The following is a 27,652-nucleotide window of genomic DNA, read 5'->3' as shown; positions in this document are numbered from 1 at the left end:
AAGAGCCTACATCTTAGGGAAGGACTTGGGAATCAACGTTTATACTGACTTCAGATATGCTTTTGGAGTAGTCCATGACTTTGGTCAGTTGTGGAAAAACAGGGGATTCTTGACCAGCAGGAACACAGGTATCCCACCAGAAATTGATGTCAGACCTGTTACAAGCCCTTAAGTTGCCAAAACATATTACCCAGAAGCTAAGGAAGTGGCCCAAGGGAGGGGGGTGCTGGTACCTAAAATGATGAGACGGACTTAAAGCATAGACACAGACAAGTCTCCCTCAGAAAAACCAATGCCAAACATCGAAGATGTTGTTAGATTATAGGAGGATGCTCCTGGCCGAGGTAGAGAAATGTGGAAACAGCTCGGTTGTAAAGTTGATTACATACCGGGATTATGGGTTACCCCGGCAAGGCAAACATGTGTGTCAGATGAACTCGCGATGTGGGTTATTGAATGTATGCAATTTGCAACTCACTGTGCTGCCCGAGCCACTGGTGATACGTTTTAGATACATGGTGGCATCCAAAGTTGCAGACTCTGGCTCAGGGGATTAGTAGTCGTTGTTTGGCCTGTCAGCAATATAACCCTGGGAAGGGTATAACGTGCAGACAAGGGAGAACCTCTTTACACATGGCTCCCTTTGAGACCCTCCAGATGGACTACATTGAGTTGGAAAGATATCAGTGTTATAAATATGTATTGGTTATTGTTGATATCTTTAGTAAATGGGTTGAAGCTTATCCTGTGGACAACAAAGCTTCTACTGTTGTTAAAGTACTTATGAAATAAATTATATCCAAGTATGGAATCCCAAATGGGCTGAGTCCAGATAATGGCCCTCATTTTGTGGGAAAGGTGACCAAAGAATTCTGTGTACAGATGGGCATCCAACAGTAATTACATTGTGCCTATCAGCCATAGGCTGCTGGACTCGTTGAACAAGCGAATTAAAAATTGAAAAATAAACTAGCCAAATTACAGATTTAAACAGGGACCAATTGGCTTAAACTACACCCTGTGGCACTATTCCAGATGTGTACCTCCCCAGCAGGGAAGGCACGGTTGAGTCCAGCTCGAGATTGTATATGGCTATAATGTGTGTGTATAATGTGTAACATAATTGCACGGTCTTTCTATTTGCACAAAAATGGTACGTGATAGCGCTACGATTTTTCACCAGCTCATTCACTATTCTCCTGTGATGCGAGTGCACAACGTTTCATCAGATCAGTTGAATGTTGTAAAAGTAAGTGAGGTTTAAAAGTCTTAAAAACAGCGTGTGCGCAGATCGATATCTTCTCCTGTCACCCCCCGGGACGGTCCGCCCCTTCCTGCGCCATTGCATCGTTACTGGAGCTGAGGATGGCCGGCTGAGGTCTCCAACACAATTTTCGTAGGGACCCGAAGCGACCCGAACCAGCCCAGCCCGAACCAGCCCAGCCCGAACCAGCCCAGCCCGAACCAGCCCAGCCCGAACCAGCCCAGCCCGAACCAGCCCAGCCCGAACCAGCCCAGCCCGAACCAGCCCAGCCCGAACCAGCCCAGCCCGAACCAGCCCAACGTCGGAGACCCAGACCAGACCAGCGTCCCACAGATAGATAGATAGATAGATAGATAGATAGATAGATAGATAGATAGATAGATAGATAGATAGATAGATAGATAGATAGATAGATAGATTATACACTGTTCTCCTTGCACACCGTGGAGATGTTTCTAAACTTTTCACCACCTTCCCTTTTTCCCTTCCAGTTTCAGAAATGTAGTCTGTCTTTAAATTGAGCAAGGCTTTCAGAATACTTCTCTAATAATACCTCAACAGGGCCCACTCACCTAATCTGTACTACCAATTACAGCTACATCTTTGCACAAATATAAGTCCCAAGGCGGGTGGAAGGTGTACCTCAGTGCCTTTATTATCAATCATTTAAAACAAAATACAAGCACTACAAAAACAATAATAGCAGTCAAGATGCCCTATGACCAATCAGTGTCTCCTACTTGCAGGTGACCAGACCTATGATCCAGTGTCAAGTGTTGGTCGTTGAGTTTAGTTTATTGTCACGTGTACCGAGATACAGTGGAAAGCTTTTTGTTCCGTGCTGTCCAGTCAGGAGATAGACAATACATGATTACAATTGAGTTGTCCACAGTGTACAGATACATGATAAAGTGAATAACATTTCACCTAACAAAGATAGTCCGAGTGTCTCCAATGAGGTAGATTGTAGCCCAGGACTGTTCTCCAGTTGGTGGTAAGATGGTTCAGTTGCCTGATAACAGCTGGGGGAAAAACTGTCCCTGAATCTGGAGGTGTGCCTTTTCACACTTCTGTAAATTTTAGGTACAGGCCATTCTGCTCATCAAGTCTACTCCGTCATTCAATCATGACTGATCTATATTTCCCTCTCAACCTCATTCTCCTGCCTTTTCCCTATAACCTCTGACACCCATAAAGAATCGCTCAATCTCCACCTTAAAAATATTGCCAACGTCTTTGTTATACATTACTCCGTCTTGGTTTTAGTGCCCTGATTAGCTTTGTTTACTTTGGAGACATATTGTGGAAGCAGGCCCTTTGGCCCAACGAGTCTGCACCGACCAACGATCACCAGTTCAATCCTACGCACTAGGAACAATTTACAGAAGCTAATTAAACTACCAATCTGGGAGGAAACCGGAGCACAGGAAGAAAACCCACGCAGGTGACGAGGAGAATGTACAAACTCCGTACAGACTGCACCCGTAGTCAGGATCGAACCCGGGACTCTATCGCTGTGCTGCCTATTGCCACTGTGCTGATGTCTGCCCATACACAGGTCTAACTGAGAATTAAAAGACAACCTATACATACATGCACTATTGTAGGCCTTTATATTTAAGCATTAACCTTTTACGATTCTGTAGCTCCCATGCCACCATAATGCAGTTTCTCTGTAGCTTTCACCATTAATGCTAACATAATCATAAGCGATAGGAGTAGAGTTAGGCCATTTCACCCATCAAGTCTACTCCGCCATTCAATCATGGTTGATCTATCTCTTCCTCCTAACCCCATTCTCCTGCCTTCTCCCCATAACCTCTGACACCCGTACTGATCAAGAATCTATCTATCTCTGCCTTAAAATGACCACTGACTTGGCCTCCACAGCCTACTGTGGTAAAGTCTTAATAATCAAATGAACAATTCCAGTATTTCAGTGACTCCCTGCTAAAACTTCTCCAAACCCCTAAAAATCAACTGATCTTTATATCTTAATGGCTCATGTGCAGTGTTCCTCCGATCAGTTTCCTCTCCATAGTTTGCAAATATCCCGACTATACTCTCATTTAAAATACTTGAATTCAAAGTTGCCCTAAAAGTGATCAACAATCTTTCTTTACGTTGAGTTTTGAAATGGGTATTTAAGTCGTGAAGCCAATTTTTAAGTCTTCCAGGTAGTATACCGTAGCAAGAGAAGTGGATGAGGTGATGAACTAAAGACAGATACAAAACACTGGAGTAACTCAGCGAGACAGGCAGCATCACTGGAGAGAAAGGAGGGGAGACGTTTCGGGTCAGGACAATCCCGACTAAACCACCATCAAAATGTGCAGTCACAGAACTGGAGATTAGTTTGGCAGCCCACACTCCTCTTCACAGTGTCACGTCGCTCTGCAATGGGAGGCAGTCTCAAAAAGTCGAAAGCTATTTTAGAGTTCAAAAAGTCCGATAAATGTTTCTGACTCCCGTAGTAAAATGTGCTTTGGGTTTGACTTGACAAAAATCTTCGTTCCTTCGTTCAGTTTGTAAGCGCTTCCGAAAAAAACTGCTTTAGACCCTCTCTCCAGCACCTGCTGGGAATTCTGCACAATTTTCACACCGTTAAAATCCATGACAAATGTCACGTTGCTGCCACTTTCATGAAACATCACCTGGAAGTAGATAAAGTAGACGCCAGGTTTTTTAATTTCCAGTGATTTTTCGTTGTAGGCTGTGCAATCTCCAGTAAAGGCTAGGCCAACTTTAGTCTCCCACGCAAGAACTACCTCCTCTCCACGTGTCTCTTGATCTTTCAGAAGTGCTGTTTCAACCCAAATAAAACATAGATATCAATTGTCACATCTCCACGATGGTTTCACAATCTTTAAAAGTATTATTTATGTAATTTTGCTCAATTGCCAGCCACAATCCCCCCCCCCCCCCCCCCCCCCTCCCCCTCCCGGACACTCCTTCCCCCAGAAAAATTGCACTCCTACTACTGTATGTACGTATATATATTTATTGCTCATTATTCTATGTTCGCTCTTCTGGGAAGATGCTTACTGCATTTCGTTGTCTCTGTACTGGACACTGCACAATGACAATCAAGGTTGAATCGGAATCTAATAGATTGCTTCCCTATATCCTGCATTCAAATTTTCTTGGACCATCTCCGACACCTCCCCTTCCTTGATCTCACTGTCCCCATCACGGGAGATAGACTATCGACTGACATCTATTACAAACCCACTGCCTCCCACAATAATCCCGACTACACTTCTTCCCACCCTGCTTCCTACAAAGATTCTATCCGCTACTCCCAGGTCTACGCAGCATCTGCACCCAGGATGAGATGTTCCATACCAGGACATCCAATGCACCCAGGATGAGATGTTCCATACCAGGACATCCGAGATGTCCTCATTCTTTAGGGAACCCCGTGATGTACAAAATCTTTGCGCGCCATCTGCGTGACGTGCAAATGACGGCCGCGTGGGACAGGCCCTTAAACCTACACCATCTCCCAGTTGCCAAACACTTTAACTCCCCTTCCCATGATCTTTTCTTCCTCAGCCTCCTCCATTGTCAAAGTGAGGACCAATGCAAATTAGAGGAACAGCATCTCATATTTTGCTTGGGCAGCTTACAGCCCAGTGCTATAAATATCGATTTCTCTAACTTCATGTAACCATTGCATTCCCTCTCTCCAGTTACTCTAGCATTTTGTGTCTGTCTTACGTGTAAACCAGCATCTGCAGTTCCTCCCTAAGCAATACAACGGCGGCACTTAGATGGCAGTCGTGTTTAAAAATGCAAGTAAGTTCTATAGACGGAATCAAAGTCTGGCATGCTTACCACTAGTCCAGCGAGTAATACATTTGTTAACGTCCTGTGTTGGCCGAGGCACCACAATTTTTGACGTCTGTCCATCTGCCTGTTCAAATAGATAGAAGCAAAAATGAGAATGCGTGTGTCTGTGTGAGTGTGTCTGTGGGTGAGTGTGGGATATGTGCATGTGTGAGTGAGTGTGTGTGTGTCTGTGAGTGAGAATGTGCATGTGGGTATATGTATGTTTGTGTCTGTGAGTGTGTGTGTGTCTAGGTGTGTGTGCGTGAGAAAGTGTGTATGTGTGTGTCTGTGAGAGTATGTGTGTGTGAGAGAGTGTGTGCGTGCATGTGTGTGTGTGTGTGTGAAAGTCTTTATATGTGTATGTGTGAGAGTGGTGTATATGTGTGTCTGTCTGTGTGTGTGAGGGTGCGTGCTTGTGTGTAAGAGAGCGTGTGTGTGTGTCTGTCTGTGTGTGTGAGGGTGTGTGATATATGTGTGAGAGAGAGTGTGTGTATATGCGTGTGTGTGAAAGAGAGTGTACGAGAGAGATGTGTGTGAGCAGGCATGGAAATTGCTAGCAAAATATGGAGGGGACGGGGGGGGGGGCACAATTTTTTGGCAGCCGCACGCGCATGCGCACACTCACATGCAAACGTGCAAGGCTTCAGAGGCTCAATCGACTGCTAAATGAAGCTCAACTCTGCCTGTCTCGCCAGGTTAACCTACAGCCCTGCCTGGACTGATGGGATACCAGCGCTGCTTCTCCACGCTGGCCATATTTCCCGCAAGTCCAGGAAGGCTGTAGGTTCACCTGGCGGGACAGGCACAGTTGAGCTGGGTTTAGCGGCTGTGGGCCTGGGGGCGCTGCGCCCGTCTGATTCCGGACCTCTCTGGCCACCCGCGGGTGGGGGGGGGGGGGGGGGGGGGGAGGTGCGGGGAGGGGGGCAGGGGCAGGGAGGGGGGCACTGGGGGTGGGGGGGGGGAGAGGATAGCGCCGGAGGCCCGGGATCGATCCTGGCTGCGGATGTGCCACGTCTCCCTCCTCCAATCACCGCGCTCTATTCTCAGTCCCACCCCCCACAACTCCTCCCTCCTCCAATCATCGCGCTGAATCATCATGTCCCGCCCCCATTGCCTGCTGACCGACGTCTCTCTCGTCCAATCGGCGCCTTCGATCAGCAGCCCTGCCCCCACTGTCTCGCACAAAGCGGGGATTTCACCGGGTTTTAAAATCCGGATACAAAAACTTGGGGGGGAATCGTCCCCCACCTCTCAAAACATGGAGGGACGCCTCTCCCCCCTGGGATTTCCGCCCCTGACAGGTAACGGTGTGAGAATGTGTGTATATGCGTGTCTGTGTGAGAGATAGAGTGTGTACATGTGTGTGTGAATGAGAGAGTGCGGCTGCGTGTGTGAAAGTGTGTGTGTGTGTGTGATGTGTGAGATAGTGTGCGTGTGTGTGTGTGTGTGATGTGTGAGATAGTGTGCGTGTGTGTGTATGTGTGTGCCAGTGCGGGTGAGCACCTACCCCGAACTGCAGCTGTCCTTTGAGGACATAGTAAGAGACATAGCTGGCTGCTGCCACTTGCACTGAGGTTACTATCAGAACCAAGATGCAGCCGAGCAGCGATGGCTTGAGATATTTCGCACGAACTCTTCTGGGGAGCCTGTCCTGCGTCAGTGGCGTGGCCATCCCCGCTGTTCCGCCGCTCGACAACATCTGGAACATAACCCTCATGGACACTGACTTCTGGGGACGAAGAGCCCTTTATATATATATCTCCACACGGGACCAGATGCAAATTGTCTGGATATCTTCCGATTTATCAACAACCCACACATTTGGGAAGCTGCAAATCGCCTCACAACTTGTCAGTGAAACCAAAAAAATTCCACTCATTCTCACTTGGCAAGGCCAAGGGGAAAAATGTGTAGGCGTCTGTGTATGAGACTACAATGCGATCCCATGCGATCTTACATCAATTATTATTTTGCAATGCAAAGGAGGAAGGAACACTGAAACACAAACATTTGCTTCAATAGGGATTAAATGTGCATTAACACGACTGTGTTTTCTCCCTCACTTTCTCTCTCCCTCTCTGTCTCTCTCTCTCTCTTTCACACACACATACATTGGATCTCAAGTGTCAAGAATGTTTTATTGTCTTAAGTCCCAAAACGCAACAATGAAATTCTTACTTTCAGCAGCACATGTGTAAACATAGTACTTTGTAAACACCATAATAAACAACAAGAAATGGGTTTGCACAAGTCTGAAGAAGGGTCTCGACACTAAACGTCACCTGTCCATTCTCTCCAGAGATGCTGCCTGTCCCGCTGAGTTACTACAGCTTTTTGGGTCTTCGGTGTAAACCAGCATTTGTAGTTCCAAAACTACACCAACAATGTTTAGTATATACGTATGAAAACAAAAAAAAACAATAGTAGTAGAAGATTATTTATTGTCATGTGGTACGGTGAAAAGCTTTTTGTTGCGTGCTATCCAGTCAGCGGTAAGACAAAACATGATTATAATCCAGCCATTCATAGTGTACAGATACAGGATAAAGGGAATAATGTTTAGCACAAGATACAGTGCAGTAAAGTCTGATTAAAGATAATCCGAGAGTCCTCAATGAGGTAGATGGTAGCTCAGGACCACTCTCTAGTTGGTGGTCGGATGGTTCAGTTGCCTGATAACAGCTGGGAAGAAACTGTAGGTAGACAAAAAATGCTGGAGAAACTCAGCGGGTGAGGCAGCATCTATGGAGTGAAGGAAATAGGCAACGTTTCGGGCCGAAACCCTTCTGCCTGAATCTGGAGGTGTGCCTTTTCACACTTCTATACCTCTTGCCTGATGGAAGAGAGGAAGTGTGCACAGACAAAATAGTGCAAAGACCAAAAACAATACCCCCAAGTATATGTAGTTCAAACATGGACACAAAATACTGGAGTAACTCAGCGAGACAGGCAGCAAATCTAGAGAAGGAACGGGTGACGTTTCGGGTCGAAACCCTGGTTCGGAGTTTATTTGGAGGTTGGAGTGTTTAACCAAAGAGGTTAAATGCCTAAAATGTCCTGATTTTAAATTGTCTGACAACAATCTTAGTGTCTGTAATAAGATAAAATATCTAGGGCATATTATTACAGAACAAATGACAGATGATGAGGATATTTTAGGCAACGACACATGCTGTATGTACAGGCGAATATCCTCGTGCGTAAATTTGGTGCGTGTGCAGATGTGGTGAAGATGTCGCTATTTAGAGCATACTGCACACCCCTCTACACTGCGCACCTGTGGTCGAACTATTTATAGACAAGTATGCAGAGACTAAAGGTGGCAAATAATGATGCCATGAGAACACTGCTAAGGCAATCTAGATGGTGTAGTGCCAGAAATATGTTTGTGGCTGCAGGAGTCAGTACTTTAGAAGCTATCCTAAGACGCCACATGTATAAATTCATTTGCAGGATAAATGACTCTAAAAATGTGCTTATTGTGGCCTTGACAAACATGAGGGTTAGCACAACATGCTACGAATCCCAGTTGTGGAGACACTGGTATCGTTGTCTCGATGTAGGACTTTGATCATCTTTTAATCTGGATTTTTAACTTAAGTATTGTGAGTTTTAAAAAATATAAATTATGATATTTTTATGTGATATACCATGATTTTATATGTATTTATGATATTTGATATGCAATGCATTTTTAATGTAATGTTGCCCCTTGTCTGGACCTTGAGTCTGTAATAAAGTATATTATTATTATTATTATTATTAATAGCCTAATGGCTGCAGGGGAAAAGCTGCTCCTGAACGTGGACATAAGACATAAAATGCTGGAGTAACTCAGCGGGATAGGCTGCACCTCTGGGGAGAAGTAATGGGTGACGTTTCAGGTCATGACCCTTCTTCAGACAGGCCTGTACCCGTGATGGACTGGGCAGTATTTACCACATTAAGCAGTCTTCTTCGCTCCTGAGCATTCGACTTGCTGAACCATGGCATGATGCAACCAGTCAATATGCTCTCTACTGTACACCCGTACAGTAGACATTCGTTAATAGACAATAAGCAATAGGTGCAGGAGTAGGCCATTCGGCCCTTCGAGCCAGCACCGCCATTCACAGTGATCATGGCTGTTCATCCACAATCACATCCCCGTTCCTGCCTTCTCGCCATATCCCTTGACTCTGCTTCTTTAAGAGCTCTATCTAACTTTCTCTTGAAAGCACCCAGAGAATTGGCCTCCACTGCTTTCTGAAGCAAAGAATTCCACAGATTCACAACTCTCTGGGTGAAAAAGTTTTTCCTCATCTCTGTTCTAAATGGCCTACCCCGTATTATTAAACTGTGGCCCCTGGTTCTGGACTCCCCCAACATCTGGAGCATGTTTCCTCCTCTAGCGTGTTTAATCCCTTAAAAATCTTAAAGGTTCAATAAAACCTCTCTCATTCTTCTAAATTCCAGTCGATACCAGCCCAGTCACTCCATTCTTTCAACATATGACAGTCCCGCCTTCCTGGGAATTAACCTTGTGAACCTACGCTGCACTCCCTCAATAGCAAGAATGTCCTTCCTCAGATTGGGAGACCAAAGCTGCACACAATACTCCAGGCGTGGTCTCACTAGGGCCCTGTACAACTACAGGAGGACCTCTTTGCTCCAATACTCAACTCCTCTTGTTTTGAAGGCAACCATGTCATTAGCTTTCTTCACTGCCTGCTGTACCTGTATGCTTACTTTCATTGACTGATTAACTAGGACACCCATATCTCATTGTACCAGGCACGTGCTGTCAGGTAGACAAGGTAGGCACTGCCTACACTAACTAAAATTATGAAATGGTAATTATGAAATATAAATAGTAAAGGCATGGGAGAATTATGCATATCTAAGATATCGATCTCTTAGGTAGGCATAATTCTCCTTGTCTTTCATCCGCAGTACATGTAACACGCAAAGGTCTGTGCAGCCCACGTGCCGTCAGCGCTGCTTCAAGCCGTCAATGACAAGCGGGGCTGAAGGCAGCTGAAATTCTGCCTTTGCAGCACTGTGCAGGCGCAGCAGCCAACTGTGCATGCACAGCATAAGTTTCTTGGTGGATTTTTCAAACATGGATTGTCATTATTTTGAGAGTATCTTAGGAAACAAAGAGTGAAGAATGGACTTTTTGTACCAATTAATCTTGGTGCTTTATGTTTTTAAATGCCGTATTTCCCGGGGAGAGGGGATGGGGGGAGAGCGCCTTTCACAGCATTTGGGGAGTCTGGTCCGGGGTAAAGTTGCGGGGAGGGCAGGAGCGTTGTCAAGGAGGGGATCAAGGATCATGCCAGTAACGCACTTGTGATGCTCTGGGGACGGAGCCACCACATTGTGGCCGGGGAGTGAATTAGCTCGAGTGGCTGCGAGCGGACGCTGGAACCAGATAACCCCTACTGCCGGCCCTCGCTCTTAGTATACAAACTTAAAGCACATGGCATTGGGGGTTCAGTATTGATGTGGATAGAGAACTGGCTGGCAAACAGGAAGCAAAGAGTAGGAGTAAACGGGTCCTTTTCACAATGGCAGGAAGTGACTAGTGGGGTACTGCAAGGCTCAGTGCTGGGACCCCAGCTATTTACAATATATATTAATGATCTGGATGAGGGAATTGTAGGCAATATCTCCAAGTTTGCGGATGACATTAAGCTGGGGGGCAGTGTTAGCTGTGAGGAGGATGCTAGGAGACTGCAAGGTGACTTGGATAGGCTAGGTGAGTGGGCAAATGTTTGGCAGATGCAGTATAATGTGGATAAATGTGAAGTTATCCATTTTGGTGGCAAAAACGGGAAAGCAGACTATTATCTAAATGGTGGCTGATTGGGAAAGGGGGAGATGCAGCGAGACCTGGGTGTCATGGTACACCAGTCATTGAAGGTAGGCATGCAGGTGCAGCAGGCAGTAAAGAAAGCGAATGGTATGTTAGCTTTCATTGCAAAAGGATTTGAGTATAGGAGCAGGGAGGTTCTACTGCAGTTGTACAGGGTCTTGGTGAGACCACACCTGGAGTATTGCGTACAGTTTTGGTCTCCAAATCTGGGGAAGGACATTATTGCCATAGAGGGAGTGCAGAGACGGTTCACCAGACTGATTCCTGGGATGTCAGGGCTGTCTTATGAAGAAAGACTGGATAGACTTGGTTTATACTCTCTAGAATGTAGGAGATTGAGAGGGGATCTTATAGAAACCTACAAATTTCTTAAGGGGTTGGACAGGCTAGATGCAGGAAGATTGTTCCCGATGTTAGGGAAGTCCAGGACAAGGGGTCACAGCTTAAGGATAAGGGGGAAATCCTTTAAAACCGAGATGAGAAGAACTTTTTTCACACAGAGAGTGGTGAATCTCTGGAACTCTGCCACAGAGGGTAGTTGAGGCCAGTTCATTGGCTATATTTAAGATGGAGTTAGATGTGGCCCTTGTGGCCAAGGGGATCAGGGGGTATGGAGAGAAGGCAGGTACGACATACTGAGTTGGATGATCAGCCATGATCATATTGAATGGCGGTGCAGGCTCGAAGGGCCGAATGGCCTACTCCTGCACCTAATTTCTATGTTTCTCCTCTGTCATCTCTCCGTCTGAAAACCTCTCTCCTGCCGCTCATGTCAGCCGCCTCCCGCAAATCCTTATATTCCGACTGCGCGATTGAGTTTACTTGGCTGTGGGAATTTAAGGATTTGCGGGAAGCTGATGACATGAGCGAAGTCGGCGAGCGGCAGGTGAGAGATGTTCAGTCGGAGAGCACTGCCAGGTGTGAGGGGGCCAGCAGAAGGCGCTGAAGTGGCGGCCAGGTCTGCTGTCCGTGCCCGGAGCGCTGCAAAAGCGGTCAGTGAGTGAGTGAGTGAGTTACTGACATGATCCCCGACCCCCTCCTTTCTCAACACTCCTGCCCTCCCCGTAACTTTCACCCCTGGCACAGCCTCTCCACACGCTGTGAAAGGAACTCTCCCTCCAATTGGTCCCTTGAACAAGTATTATCATTCAATAAGATGACAATTGATTCAACTTGCCCCGGTGTGCTCCCTCCATTTCTCCACCTGCCTTCATCCTCCATCCCTACCCATTCAGTAATTACAAAATGAAGGAGATTTTGAAATCTTGGGCAAATTGAATTGTTATTTTTATTTTTACGGAGAGAACAATCTGCGCATGCGCGGTTTAAGATTTTTTTTAAAAAGCCGACTGACTGCCTACCCTGAGTAATTACTCACGGCACGTGCCTGCATTGTACTTCCCTTTTCCTAACATGACACCATGCAGATAATAATCTGCTTTCCTGATTTTGCCACCAAAGTGAATAACCTCACATTCATCCACATTAAACTGCATCTGCCATGCATCTGCCCACAAATCCAACCTGTCCAAGTCACCCTGCATCCTCAAAGTATCCTCCGTACAGTTCACACTGCCACCCAGCTTTGTGTCATCTGCTAATGTTACCCCTCATCCCCTCATCTAAATCGTCAGTGTAGATATTGTAAATAGCGGCGGTCACACACCAAGCTTTGCAGTCATCCACGAGCTCCGACGTAGCTGCATCGTACATTCTACGTACTTACCACGAGTTTGATTTTTTAAAACTCGGGAGAGCTCTTGAATTACCTTGTACAGTGGGACAGGCCCTTTATTGCCTGCCATTCTGAAAGGGACCCGTTAATGCCTATTTTTTATCCATGTTGGTACCCTACCCCCTTAGTGTGCTCTAATTTTGCCCACTAATCTCCAATGTGAGACCTTATCAAAGACTTTTTCTGAAAGTCCAGGTGAACTACATCCACTGGCTCTCCCTTGGCCATTTTCACAGTTACATCCTTAAAAAATTCCAGAAGATTAGTCAAGCATGATTTCCCCTTCATAAATCCATGCTGACTCGGATCGATCCTGTTACTGCTTTCCCAATGTGTGGCTATCTCATTTTTTATAATTGACTCCAGCATTATAAGGGATGGGTTTCTTTAACCTAACAGCTGCCGTGCTGTACAACCCAATCTTGTGGGAAATAATTCAATATGGAAATTCGAAACCAATATTCATTCTAATAGAATAAAGGCGTGGGGTTTGTAGGTGAGTTGACTTGACTTCAGTAAATTGTCCCTATTGTGTAGGATAGAACTCGTGTACGGGTGAACGCTGGTCGATACGAACACGGTGGGCCGAAGGGCCTGTTTCCACGCTAAACTAAACTAATATAATAAGATAGACACAAAAAACTGGAGCATCTCAGCGGTTCAGGCAGCATCTCTGGGGAAAAGGAATAGATCACATTTCAGGTCAAGACCCTTCATCAGACTGAGAGTCAGGGGACATGGAAACGAGAGATATGGACGGTGATGTAGAGCGATACTGAAAAAATGAATGAAGATATGCAAAAAAATAACGATGATAAAGGAAACAGGCCATCGTTCGCAGTGGCCTAGGTGGGAACGAGTACAAACAATGAGACCAAACAAGACAACTTTGAAGCTGGTACAACTTGGGTGGGGGAGGGATAGAGAGAGACCGAATGCAAGGGTTACTTGAAGTTAGAGAAACCAATGTTCATACCACTGGGTTGTAAATTGCTCAGGTACATGTGACCATAAAGTACGTATTTCCCGGCAATGAAGACGCACGTGCGTCGAAGACAGACCCCCATTTTGAGTCGCTAAATTTTGAAAAAAGGCTGGCGGGACAGGATCATGAGTTTGGTTCAGTCAGTAGAGAGGAAGATGTGAAACTACTTCAAGGATGCAGTGAGGACTGGCAATCCTCCTTCTTTGCCTGTCCAAATTCGCTGTGCGGTTCAGGTCTGAGGGACAGGGACTTCCTGGCTCTGGGAGATCACATAACGGGGGGAGAGAGAGGGAGAGAGGGAAGGAGAGGGGAGAGGGGGAGAGGGGGGAGAGAGTGAGAGGGAGAGGGGGGGAGGGGGGGAGGGAGAGAGAGAGAGAGAGAGGGAGAGGGAGAGAGAGGGGAGAGGGAGAGGGGAGAGGGGGAGAGAGAGAGGGAGAGGGAGAGGGAGAGAGACCGAGCAAGCACCTGGGGCGGAGCAGCTTGCCTTCCGCCCAGTAGCTACCCGCCAACTATCACCTCCAGCGGCTGCGCCTGTGCTGAAGGGCACCATGGCGGGCTGGCGGGCCAGCAGAAGGTGCTGAGGTGGCGACCGGTTCCGCTCTCCGGTCCCAGCGGCCGCTCGCAGCCACCCAGGCCGGCTCGCTTGCCCGAGTCTGGCTGTGACACCCAGGTCGGCTGCGTGCTCCGCGAATGGCTGCAGTTCCCAGGTCACGAAAACTAATTGAAAATAAAAATCCGCCTGCGGGCCGGATGAGTTTGGGTTGCTGGCCGGATCTGGGCCATAGGTTGCCGATCCCTGTATTAGGCTTCATTGTGCCTCCCCCATGTTTGAAAAGCAATTTGACCCAAGTCTATCTTTCTTGGCTAACAAACTAATCTTCGGCCTTCAAGATGCAGGTAAATTTTCGTGCCTTATTTTGGGTAAAAAATAGCGTCTTCATTGCCGGGAAATCCGGTTTTATTGAACCTTTGAAGATACATACTGTGCACAGACGCACAGCAGAGAGTAGTGATGGATTTAGGAAAGAGGGAAACACAAAACACATTTTCTGTCTACTTTTCAATTAACCAGACAATTCAATTTTACAAAATTAAGCCCAGATATTTACAAGTTCCCAGGGAAACCTGTGCATCTGAAGTGTCGATATGCTCATTTTCACAGGCTATCCATTTAAGGCTACAGTTCACTCAGTCATGGTGGGTTTGGACGAATTGTTGGCATCCTTTGAGATTTCTCAATATTTTGTGACTCCTGTAGTAAATATTAATTTATGAGTTCCAATCTCTGATGTTGAGTGGGACTTTTTCATGACCACATCTGATTTCTACTGTCATAAGCAACTGCTTTCAATCATGCAAGGGATATGAGCTTCATTGTCTGAACCTGCACGGAATTACCATCCATAATTATCCTTGTGTATTAAAGCCACAAGACTATTGATTATAATCTGTGGGTTTTCACTGGAGATCACCACAAAAATATGAATAAGAATTGACCCGATTAAAGCTCCGTAGTCCTAATAAAATATTTGTGGCTGCAAATTGGGAATCAAACAGATAATGGGATAAAGAATTGTTGCCAAGATTGTCCCCACAGGCGACATGAGACAGAGGGTAAATGCCGAGTAGTCTTGGATTGAAGCCATGGATGTTTCCAACAAACCTGTGCAGAGTTTGCACTTCCTCCCCGTTGTAGAGTTAGACCTTTCATATAGGGTGATTTCACCAAAGGTCAAATGAGCGTAGATCCCCCCTCACGTGACCGAAAATTTTAACTGGAGGACATATGTCAGATCGGTACATGTAAGTGAATGGGGAAATACGCACTTTCCCACCCGTTAAAAACATGGAAAACGGCGGATTTTTGACCTGAAATTTTCTGTGCTAGTCGGGGTGACCGTGAAGCACAGCGACCTAAATTTTCAGGCAAAAAAAAAGATAGAAAGTAAAGTAATTACAAGAGGGAACTGAAGGTAGAAAGCAGCGGAAGTGAACAGCTGACATTTGCCGTGGTGATTTTAAGATCCAAAATATTGGTAATTATCGCGTTTGCTCGCTGAATTTCATCAAAAGTAAGTTAATAATGCCTTACTTTTGATGAAATTCAGCGAGCAAACGCGATAATTCCCGATATTTTGGATCTTAAAATCACCACGGCGATATAGAACAAATTAATGAAAGATATGCAAAAAGTTACGATGATAAAGGAAACAGGCCATTGTTTTCAACTAGCCCCCAGCTAATATCTGTGGAGGCAATAGACAGACAACGGTCACTCCCTCTTCTCCCTCTCTCCCGTCAGGCACAAGTTCAGAAGTATGAAATCGCACACCTACAGATTCAGGAACTGTTTCTTCCCAGCTGTTATCAGGCAACATCCATCCTACCACCAACTAGAAACCGGTGCTGACTTCCCCATTGGAGGCCTTTCAGCTATCTTCTGAAGAGGGTCTCGACCTAAAACATCACCTATTCGCTCCATAGATGCTGCCTCACCCGCTGAGTTTCTCCAGCATTTTGTCTACCTTTAATCAGACTTTATTCTTGCTAAATGTTGCACCCTTTATCCTTTATGTGAGCACTGTGAACAGCTTAACTGTAATCATGTCCAGACTTTGATTTTACTGGATAGCATCCAAGCGAATGCTTTTCACTGCAGCTCGGTGCATGGAATAATAATGAACTAAACTTAAAAAAGCCTAATTTATGCACTAACTAAATAACCAGCTCAAATATAGGACTGGTGGCGAAGTCATGTGCAATGCCTGGCAAAGTGCTTACACTGCAAGATTCAAGATTCAAGATTCAATTTAATTGTCATTTGGAGGTCCAAACGAAATGCCGTTTCTGCAGCCATACATTACAAACAAATAGACCCAAGGCACAACATAATTTACATAAACATACATCACATCGCTGTGATGGAAGGCCAAAAAAACTTATCGGTGAAAGATGTTTATTTCACCCATCTTTTTAGTGTGAAACACTATCTTATTAGACTCTCATAAAGAAGTACTTGTGCCCCCAAGATTCGCTTGATGTTGAAAAAGAGCAGGAAAATGAAGAAGCAGAACATAAAAATGACATTGAAGTCATTCGAAATCAATCAGCTGTGGCGTTACAGCAGATTATGGTGGTCAAGAAGGCTTTCGACACATTGGCCTTCATCAGTCAGAGTATTGATATCGAAGTTTTCCAGTTGTATACGTTAATAGTGAGACCACATTTAGAGTCTGAAGCAGGGTCTCGACCCGAAAAGTCACCCAATCCTTCTCTCCAGAGATGCTGCCTGTCCCACTGAGTTACTCCAGCATTTTGTGCTTATGTTCGGTGTAAACCAGCTTCTGCAGTTCCTTCCGACGCATTTAAAGTAGTGTTTTCAGATTTGATCACCATGTTATAGGAAAGATGCTGTCAAGCTGGAAAAGGTGCAGAGAAGATTTTAAGAGGATGTTGCCAGAACCCAACGGCCTGAGCTTTAGGGAGAGGGTGGGAAGGCTGGGGCTCTATTCCTTGCAATGAAGGAGGCTGAGGGGTGATCTTATAAGTTGTACAAAATCATGAGTGGACTAGATCAGGTGAATGCACAGAGCCTTTTGCCTGGAGTAAGGGAATCGAGAACCAGAGGACATAAGTTTGAGGTAAGAGGGAGAATGATTAAAAAGGAGCCTGAGGGACAACTTTTACACAAAGGGTGGCGGGTATGTGGAACAACCTGCTGTAGGGGGGAGTTGCGCCAGGTATTATCATAAAGTTTAAAAAAACGTTTTGGCAAGTACATGGATCGGAAAGGTCTTGGATATGGTTAGGACTTCGGGACATTAGTTTTGTCTTTGTACTATTATTGTTTATTTGTTTTATATATCTATATGTCTATATACGTGCGTGTGTGTGTGTGTGTGTGTGAGAGTGTGGGTATATATAAATATATATGAGGGAGGCCAGTTCATTGGCTATATTTAAGAGGGAGTTAGATGTGGTCCTTCTGTCTAAAGGGATCAGGGGGTATGGAGAGAAGGCAGGTACAGGATGCTGAGTTGGATGATCAGCCATGATCATATTGAATGGCAGTGCAGGCTCAAAGGGCTGAATGGCCTACTCCTGCACCTATTTTCTATGTTTCTATGGAACTGCAGAAGACAGACACAAAATTCTAGAGTAACTCAGAGGGACAGGCAGCATCTCTGGAGAGAAGGAATGGGTGACGTTTCGTGTCAAGACCCTTCTTCAGACCGCCAAGACTCCGGTCATCTATCGGCCGTTCACTCTCGTTCTATGTTATCCCACTTTCTCATACAATCCCTAAACACTAGGGGCAATTTACAGAGGCCAACATGGACTAATTTTGACCAGGGAGCACCCATCATTATATGGCATGAGGGCGGCGCGGTTGTGCAATGGTAGAGTCACTGCCTCAAAGCGCCAGAGAACTGGGTTCGATCCTGAGTACAGGTGCTGTCTACAGAGTTTGTACCTTCTCCCCGTGACCGCCGTGGGTTTTCTCCGGGTGCTCCGGTTTCCTCCCACATCCCAAAGACATGCAGGTTTGTGGTTTAATCTGCCTCTGTAAATTGTCCTTCATGTGCAAGATAGAACCAACGTGCGGGCGATCACTGGCGGGCGTGGACTCGCTGTTTCCGAGCCGTATCGCTAAACTTAACTATAACTAGACAATTCTGGGGACAATGTGGATTGGCTCCCATGGCGTCAACTGTAAGTGAACCATTCTTCAGCAAACCCCCTCCCCCACACTCACCAATCTGGAATTATTTACACACAAGGCTGTGGAGGACAAGTCAATGGATATTTTTAAGGCAGAGATTGATAGATTAGGACGGATGCCAGGGGTTATGACGAGAAGGCAGGAGAATAGGGTTTGGAGAGAGAGAGAGATAGATCAGCCATGATTGAATGGCGGAGTGAACATGATGAGCCGAATGGCCTAATTCTGCTCCTATCATTTATGAATCTTCAGCAAAGGGAAAATGCTTCTAACTGGCTGGCAGACAGGAAGCAAAGAGTAGGAGTAAATGGGTCCTTTTCACAATGGCAGGCAGTGACTAGTGGGGTACCGCAAAGCTCAGTGCTGGGACCCCAGCTATTTACAATATATATTAATGATCTGGATGAGGGAATTGAATGCAACATCTCCAAGTTTGGATATGTTGGGTGAGTGGGCAAATGCATGGCAGATGCAGTATAACGTGGATAAATGTGAGGTTATCCACTTTGGTGGCAAAAACAGGAAAGTAGACTATTATCTGAATGGTGGCCGATTAGGAAAAGGGGAGATGCAACGAGACCTGGGTGTCATGGCACACCAGTCATTGAAAGTAGGCATGCAGGTGCAGCAGGCAGTGAAGAAAGCGAATGGTATGTTAGCATTCATAACAAAAGAATTTGAGTATAAGAGCAGGGAGGTTCTACTGCAGTTGTACAGGGTCTTGGTGAGACCACACCTGGAGTATTGCGTACAGTTTTGGTCTCCTAATCTGAGGAAAGACATTCTTGCCATAGATGGAGTACAGAGAAGGTTCACCAGACTGATTCCTGGGATGGCAGGACTTTCATATGAAGAAAGACTGGATAGACTCGGCTTGAACACACTAGAATTTAGAAGATTAATGGGGGATCTTATAGAAACGTACAAATTTCTTAAGGGGTTGGACAGGCTAGATGCAGGAAGGTCATTCCCGATGTTGGGGAAGTCCAGAACAAGGGGTCACAGTTTAAGGATAAGGGGGAAATCTTTTAGGACGCAGAGAGTGGTTAATCTGTGGAATTCTCTGCCACAGAAGGTAGTTGAGGCCAGTTCATTGGCTATATTTAAGAGGGAGTTAGATGTGGCCCTTGTGGCTAAAGGGATCAGGGGTATGGAGAGAAGGCAGGTACAGGATACTGAGTTAGATGATCAGCCATGACCATATTGAATGGCGGTGCAGGCTCGAAGGGCCGGATGGCCTACTCCTGCACTTATTTTCTATGTAACTGTCAACCATGTCTATGTCTCTCAGGTATGAATACATTAAGTATACTTCTGTCAAATCTCCCAGCAACATCTCATTTTCTAAAGAACCAATCCAAGTTTGATTTTACTTCCCTGTTTGCCACACCCTACGATACTTTCAGAGTAAGGTATGGTGAAATTCCTGTTTTGTTGAAGCAGCATTCTTATTTTAGACTAAGTAATAATAAGAAGTAAAAGTCCAAAAGACTTTCTACAGTCAGAAATACATGCAACATTGGAGGGAGATGGACGCAAGATGTTTTGGGTCAGAAATCTCCTTTAGACCGAAAAGTCAACAGTCAATGGTACTTTATTTGTTACATGTGCAGGATCTCACTGTGTGGTTGCACATGTAACAAATAATGTACCATTGAGTATTGACTATTCGGGTCTAAAGGAGATTTCTGACCCAAAACATTGTGCGTCCATCTCCCTCCATCGACCCAAGTCTACCTGACCCGCTGAGTTCCTCCAGCACTTTGTGTTTTGCATAATGTATTAGACTTCTTGCTGCAGACTGCATTTCCCAGAGTATTGACCGTTTCAGATTCAGATTCAGATTCAATTTAATTGTCATTGTCAGTGTACAGTACAGAGACAACGTTTCTGTACTGTACTGTGATCAGTTTGAACCAGAAACCATTAGAGCTGGCTGCGATCCAAGGGGGATTTCCACTTCATAGACGTTAGTCGTTACTTCAAATATTGGGCGGTGTCTATGGAAAAGTGGAATGCTGCAAGCGGATGTTTCCAAATGTACACTGAAATGGAAAGATATGAAGGCGTTGCAAGAACAAAGAGGAAGAAAGTAGTTGAAATGAAGATCTTGCTATTGAGGGAGTGCAGCGCAGGTTTACAAGGTTAATTCCCGGGATGGCGGGACTGTCATATGCTGAGAGAATGGAGCGGCTGGGCTTGTATATTCTGGAATTTAGAAGGATGTGAGGGGATCTTATTGAAACATATAAGATTATTAAGGATTTGGACAAACTAGAGGCAGGAAACATGTTCTGATGTTGGGGAGTCCAGAACCAGGTGCCACAGTTTAAGAATAAGGGGTAGGTCATCTGGAACAGAAATGAGGGACCACCTTTTCACACAGAATTGTGAGTCTGTGGAATTCTCTGCCTCAGAGGGCGGTGGAGGCCAGTTCTCTGGATACTTTCAAGGGAGAGCTAGATAGGGCTCTTAATGATAGTGGAGGCAGGGGATATGGGGAGAAGGCAGGAACAGGGTACTGACTGGGGATGATCAGCCATGATCACATTGAATGGCGGTGCTGGCTCAAAGGGCCTAATGGCCTACTCCTGCACCTATTGTCTATTGTCTATCAGTAAAATTGGGAAGAGAAAAGACAAAGAGGGTGTGATAAAAGTCTCCATGCTTGGAGCTTTGACTGACACAAATTGCACACATTGCTTCTCTTCCCAAGTGTTTAACCTCACCACAGGAGAGTATTGGTCTTCAGTTACATAGAAACATAGAAACTAGGTGCAGGAGTAGGCCATTCGGCCCTTCGAGCCTGCACCGCCATTCAGTATGATCATGGCTGGTCATCATTGTACTCCCTCTTATTCCATCATCAAATCCCACATTCCGATGACTCTCCACCACCAGAATTCCCCCATCCTTACTTCTGTCAGTTCGAAGAAGATGGGTTTCCTTGGAAATGTAGACTTTAGAGACTCGGAAACAAGCCCTTTGACCCACTGAGTCTGGGCAGACCAGCAACCCCGTACACTAGCACTATCCTACACACTTGGTTCCATTTACAATTTTGTCAAAGCCAAATGACCTACAAACCTGCACTTGTTTGGGATGTGGGAGGAAATCAGAGCGCTCAGAGAAAACCCACGCGGTCACAGGGAGAACCTACAATCTCCGTACAGACAGCACCCATGGTCAGGCTCAAACCCGGGTATCTGGCACTGTAAGGCAGCAACTCTACCACGGCGCCACCGTGCTGCCCTAACACCTGTCATACGAAAACCTGACTGCTTCACGAGTAGGCTTCGGAGAAGGGAGCAGGTTTCTCTGGTAAAGTATCGATGTTGCACTTTCTCTCAGACTCCGGGTGGTGGGTGTATGGAACGGGCTACCGGAGGAGGTAGTTGAGGCAGGGTTGATCGCAACAACGTTTAAAAAACAGCTAGACAGGTACATGGATAGGACAGGATTGGAGGGATATGGACCAAACGCAGACAGGTGGGACTAGTGTAGCTGGGACATTGTTGGCCAGTGTGGGCGAGTTGGGCCAAAGGGCTTGTTTCCACACTGTGCCACCCTATGACTCATCAAAGCATTGTGAAGAAAAATAACAGACCCGACCTTACGAACATCGAGATTTAAACTGCTGATACATGTTCATGAACTTTGCTTGCAAGTAGATTTCACCTAAATTGAAACTTATACTTATTTTCAATAAATATATATGCCTAATGAAAATCAAAAATACTGAGTGGGTGGAAGTTAATATAATCCTAAAAGGTCAACTAAACTGACAGGTTTACAATAAATACATGCATTGTGCAATGGAGATTAAAGTACGTGATATTGATGCTGAACTGTTTATTTATATCAGGAGTGGGTAGTTTAATGTTTAGCTTAGTTTAACATTGTAATGTGTACCGAGGTACAGTGAAAAGCTATTGTCTGTATGCTATCTGGTCAAAGAACAGTCTATACATGAACGCACAGCAGTGCAGCAGTAGAGTTGCTGCCTCACAGTGCCAGAGACCCAAGTTCGATGGCGTTTGTACGTTCTCCCTGCATTATACTAAACTAAACTAAACTGAACTGTCTGAAGAAGGGTGACAAAAATGCTGGAGAAACTCAGCGGGTGAGGCAGCATCTATGGAGAGAAAGAATAGGTGAAGTTTTGGGTCAAGACCCTTCTTCAGACTGATGTGGGGGTGATGGGGCAGGAAGAAGAAAGGAAGAGGCTGTGGGAGAGCTGGGAATGGGAGGGGAAGGAGGGAGAAAGCATGGACTACCTGAAATTGGAAATCTGAAGAAGGGTCTCGACCAGAAACGTCACCCATTCCATCTCTCCAGAGATGCTGCATGCCCCGCTGAGTTACTCCAGCTTTTTTGTGTCTATTGTATCAAGCCATTCACAGTGCAAAGATAAAGGATAAAGACTACAACATTTAGTGCAAAGATAAAACATTGAAGCCATTGAATAACATTAAATAACACTGAGAAACGTTGAATGTTGTGATAGGTTGTGTTTGGATATTTGGACATCTAACCATCTGAGTGACGAAGGAAACATTATATCTATATAGCTCCCCTACTAATCTCACATGGAAGATCACATTGAGAGTCATTTTACCCACATAAATAGGAGGAACAGCATCTCATATTTCGCATGGGCAGTTTACACACAGTGGTGTGAAAATTGATGATTCTAACTTCATGTAACCCTTGCATCTCCCCTCTCTCCATCCCTCCCCCACCAAAGTCGTACTAGTTTTAAAGTCGTTTTGTTGAGTCTCATTGTCTGTAACTCGTTTTCACCTGGCACACATAGAAACATAGACACATAGAAAATAGGTGCAGGAGTAGGCCATTCGGCCCTTCGAGCCTGCACTGCCATTCAATATGATAATGGCTGATCATTCAACTCAGTATCCCATACCTGCCTTCTCTCCCTTTAGCCACAAGGGCCACATCTAACTCCCTCTTAAATATAGCCAATGAACTGGCCTCAACTACCTTCTGTGGCAGAGAATTCCACAGATTCACCACTCTCTGCGTAAAAAATGATTTTCTCATCTCGGTCCTAAAGGACTTCCCTCTTATCCTTAAACTGTGACCCCTTGTTCTGGACTTCCCCAACATAATCTTCCTGCATCTAGCCTGTCCAACCCCTTAGAATTTTGTAAGTTGCTATAAGATCCACCCTCAATCTTCTAAATTTTAGCGAGTACAAGCCGAGTCTATCCAGTCTTTCTTCATATGAAAGTCCTGACATCCCAGGAATCAGTCTGGTGAACCTTCTCTGTACTCCCTCTATGGCAAGAATGTCTTTCCTCAGATTAGGAGACCAAAACTGTACGCAATACTCCAGGTGTGGTCTCACCAAGACCCTGTACAACTGCAGTAGAACCTCCCTGCTCCTAGACTCAAATCCTTTTGTAGTTATAAGTAGAGCCAGGATTTTGCCATATGCCTTTTCATGCTTTTTTTTGTGATTTCAGGAAGATAATGCCTTTTTCAAGATTGAGTGCTGAAATCACCCTTTTTTTGCCATTTTAAAATTTATATCACCGGGGTGAAGCCCGGCCGTAAGTGGATGTTAAGTGGTGATTGGAGAGGGGTGCGTGAGAAAGGGTCCAGTCTTTGCAGACTGGAGTCATGCTTTAAGTAGGTGTGAAGTGGCGATTGGCGAGAAGAATCTAGTCTTTTCAAACTGGAGTCAAGCTGTGAGTAGGTGTGAAGTGTTGGTTGGGGAGGGGGTGTGGGGGTACCAGGGTTAAGTTTCTGTTTATCGAACTTGCAGTAGAACCCGTTCAGGTTATTGGTCAGCTGACGATTGCCCAAGGAGCGAGGGTTTTTCCTCTTGTAGCTTGTGATTTCTTGCAAGCCCTTCCACACTGAAGAAGAGTCATTTGCTGAGAACTTGCTCCTCAACTTCTCAGAGTACCTTTCCTTGGCAGCTCTGATTCCTCTTCTCAGCTTATACTTGGCCTGCCTGTAGAGGTCTCCATCCCCACTCCTGTAGGATCTACCCCTGCAAGCGTCAAAATGCCTAAAGTCGAGTCAATGCCTTGTAAAAAACTGAACGATTTGGTGAGAGTGTACGGGAGTGATATATTCTCTACAGACAACTGTGTGTGGTTTTGCAAAGCATGTAAGAAAGCAGTGAATCATGAGAAAAAATATTTAGTCTCCCAGCATGTACAGACAGCTAAACACAAGTCGATGGCAGAGAAACTGAAGGTAGGAAATATGCAAGCTTGTCTCCTCACAACATTTACTGCTGGCTCTAATCACAAATCTGAGTTTTCGTGTGATCCATGCAAAGCTGGAATTCCACTGTGGAAATCGGTAAACAAATCACTCAAGAGTTTTTTTAGGGAAATACACAAAGGAACCTATGCCAAGCAAGTCATCATTACAGAAAAATTATGTTGACAGCAACTGCAACATTGTTGTGCAGAAAATTAGAGATGAAGTTGCACGCATCAAAACATGGATCTCAATAGGGTGATTTCACGAAAGGTCACTGGAGCATAGATCCTCACCCACGTGACCGCAAAATTTAACTGGGGTACAAGCGTCACTTCCGGTACATGTTAGTGATGCTGAAATCACGCACTTTCACACCCGTTAAAAACCGCGAAAACGGCCTGTTTTTGAGCTGTAAATTACTCAATGCTCACAGTGGGTGCCCAATCAGGATTGTTGACATCATTCCATGCTGCAGGCTTGTCTGTTATTAAATGATAAATAAATAAGTAGTTTGGGTGATTGTGCAGGCTTCAAACAAGAAACATTGAGAAATATATTTTGGCAAATGATAAAATGTCCTGATTTTGTCCAATTAACAGATGACAATTATCCCATTCCTTAGCTTGCATCTGAGTAAAATTTATTTCAAAATGCATTGATCGTTTGCGATTATTTAAATGGTAAATGGAGATTCAGAAGCGTTTTCATTTTGCATGTTAAAACCCACCTGAGAACCATGGGCGATTTTGCAATTTTACTGACGGATTTTTCACTTTTAAAACTTTTCATATAACAAATGAATAAAGATAAAACGTGAATAATGCCTTACTTTTGATGAAATGCGGCGAGCAAGCGATAATTCCCGATATTTTCGATCTTTATATCTCCACGGCAAATGTCCGCTGAGCACTTCCGCTGTTTTTGCCCCTTCAGCTCCCTCTTGAATTTACCTTAGTTTTTATCTTTCTTCTGGGCTGGAAAGTTAGGTAGCTGTGCCTCACGGTCACTCCGACTGGCACAGTAATTTACAGCTCAAAAACTGTCCGTTTTCGCGGTTTTTAACGGGTGTGAAAGTGTGTGTTTTCAGCATCACTAACATGTACCGGAAGTGACGCTTGTACCCCAGTTAAATTTTGCGGTCACGTGGGTGAGGATCTACGCTCCAGTGACCTTTCATGAAATCACCCTATAGACGAGACAACCGATGCTGTGGGGCGATATGTTGCCAATGTGGTCATCGGTAAACTGGGCAGGTCAACCATCAAAGGAGTATTTCTTGATATTGGAAGTATTAGTGAAGTCAAAAAGCACAACTACAGGTGCACAACCTTTTATCCGGAATTCCGTAAACCGAAAAGCTCCGAAAACCGGACATTTTTTCCAGGATGTCGTCTGCACACCAAAGCTCGCGTTTGGCGCCAAACTTGACCCGAAACGACCCACGGTCAACCGAGGTCTGTACTACTGTAGCGGCTGCCTCCTCCCCGGAGACCGGGGAGACACTTAAACATCTGTAAATCATTGCTTAAATGTTAGTCAGTTAGTTTGGAGGGCTTTTATGTGAAGGGGGGGGGGGGGGGGGTGAAGGGGGAAACTTTAATTCTTAGTCCCCTACCTGGTCGGAGAGGCGGGGAGTGGGCAATGCCTTACCGGGTCGCCGTGCAGTAAGCTCCGGAGCAGTGTGGCCGCCGAATCCCAACATCGCGGAGCTGGGGCTGCGGCCGCGGGCGGAGCCGGTTGGAGCTCCGACCCCGGCAACTCTACCCCTGGTTGCGCGGCGCTACAATTCCAGCGCGTCCCGCGGCCGGATGCCCGCAGCCCCAGCTCCGCGATGTTTGGAGTCAGCGGCCACAGCGCTCCGGAGCTTACCGCACGGTGACCCGGTAAGGCATTGCCCACGCCCCGCTGGTATCCCAGCGCTGTGGCCGCCGACTCCCAACATTGCAGAGCTGGGGCTGCGGGTGTCCGGCCGCGGAACGCGCTGGATTTGGAGCGCCGGGCAACAGACTGGTCCCATCAAGATGCAGCACAGAACGCCACAGGAGATCCTTCTTCCCCGTGGCTCTCAAACTACAACCTCTCCCCCTTCTGTCGTGGGACTAGACTGAGACTGACCCCCCCCCCCCCCCCCCCCCCCCCCCCCCCCCCCCCCCATATGTGCAATGCAATAACTGGTCACTTGAATTTCATTATTATTATCATTATATGGTGGTGTACGTGACGCTTTCAATGCCTTGTGAGACCGGTTGCTAAACACTTTAATTCTCCTTCCTACTCCCACACAAACCTTTCTGTCCCAGGTCCCCTCCATTATCAGAGTGGGGCTAAATGCAAATTGGAGGAACAGCATCTCATATTTGGCTTGGGCAGCTTACAGCCCAGTGGTATGAATATTGATTTCTCACTACAGGCAGCCCCGGCATTCCCTCTCTCTATCCCTCCCCCACCCAAGTCGCACCAGCTTCTCGTTTTCATCCAACATACAGCTAACAATGGCCCTTATCATCGTTACATTTCCCTTAACAATTCACTTATCATTGTTACTTTTTTGCATATCTTTCATCCACGGTTCTATATCTCTCTACATCACCTTTTATATCTCTCGTTTCCCTTTCCCCTGCCTCTCAGTCTGAAGAAGGGTGTCGACCCGAAACGTCACCCATTCCTTCTCTCCAGAGATGCTGCCTGTTCCCGCTGAGTTACTCCAGCTTTTTGTGTCTATCTTCAGTTTAAACCTGCATCTGCAGTTCCTTTATCTTTTGACTGTTGGCAGACCAACAGACCCTCCAGGATGAATAAAGTTGGATCATAACGTATTCGGCCACACTTGCTGATTTGTGGCCATCTGTAAGAAAGATTTCTGGTGAATTCCAATCAAATTTTATTTGAGTTTATTTTTGGAAATGAAAATGTTGCGGTATGAGTTTGTAAGATGTGAGTTGAATTTCACTTTTCAATGCGGTTATTTAGAATGAAACTGTTTCAGTCATTCACCATATCAAGAGGACTTTAGGTGG

At 45.6% G+C, this 27,652-nt stretch overlaps 1 protein-coding gene across 1 annotated transcript; it reads right to left on the bottom strand.

Annotated features, from left to right (window-relative positions):
* Positions 1-1,673: 1,673 nt before the first annotated feature.
* LOC129701293 (tumor necrosis factor ligand superfamily member 15-like) lies at positions 1,674-9,538 on the bottom strand. Its single transcript, XM_055642460.1, has 3 exons — positions 6,603-9,538; positions 5,102-5,180; positions 1,674-4,067 (listed from the first exon to the last, which is right to left on the bottom strand). The coding sequence occupies exons 1-3, from the start codon at positions 6,810-6,812 to the stop codon at positions 3,697-3,699; spliced, it is 660 nt and encodes a 219-aa protein (XP_055498435.1). The 5' UTR covers positions 6,813-9,538; the 3' UTR covers positions 1,674-3,696.
* Positions 9,539-27,652: the final 18,114 nt, after the last annotated feature.

Source organism: Leucoraja erinacea, chromosome 10, assembly GCF_028641065.1.
Source record: "Leucoraja erinacea ecotype New England chromosome 10, Leri_hhj_1, whole genome shotgun sequence".
NCBI lineage: Eukaryota > Metazoa > Chordata > Chondrichthyes > Rajiformes > Rajidae > Leucoraja > Leucoraja erinaceus.
This window is presented reverse-complemented; position numbering and strand designations above follow the sequence as displayed.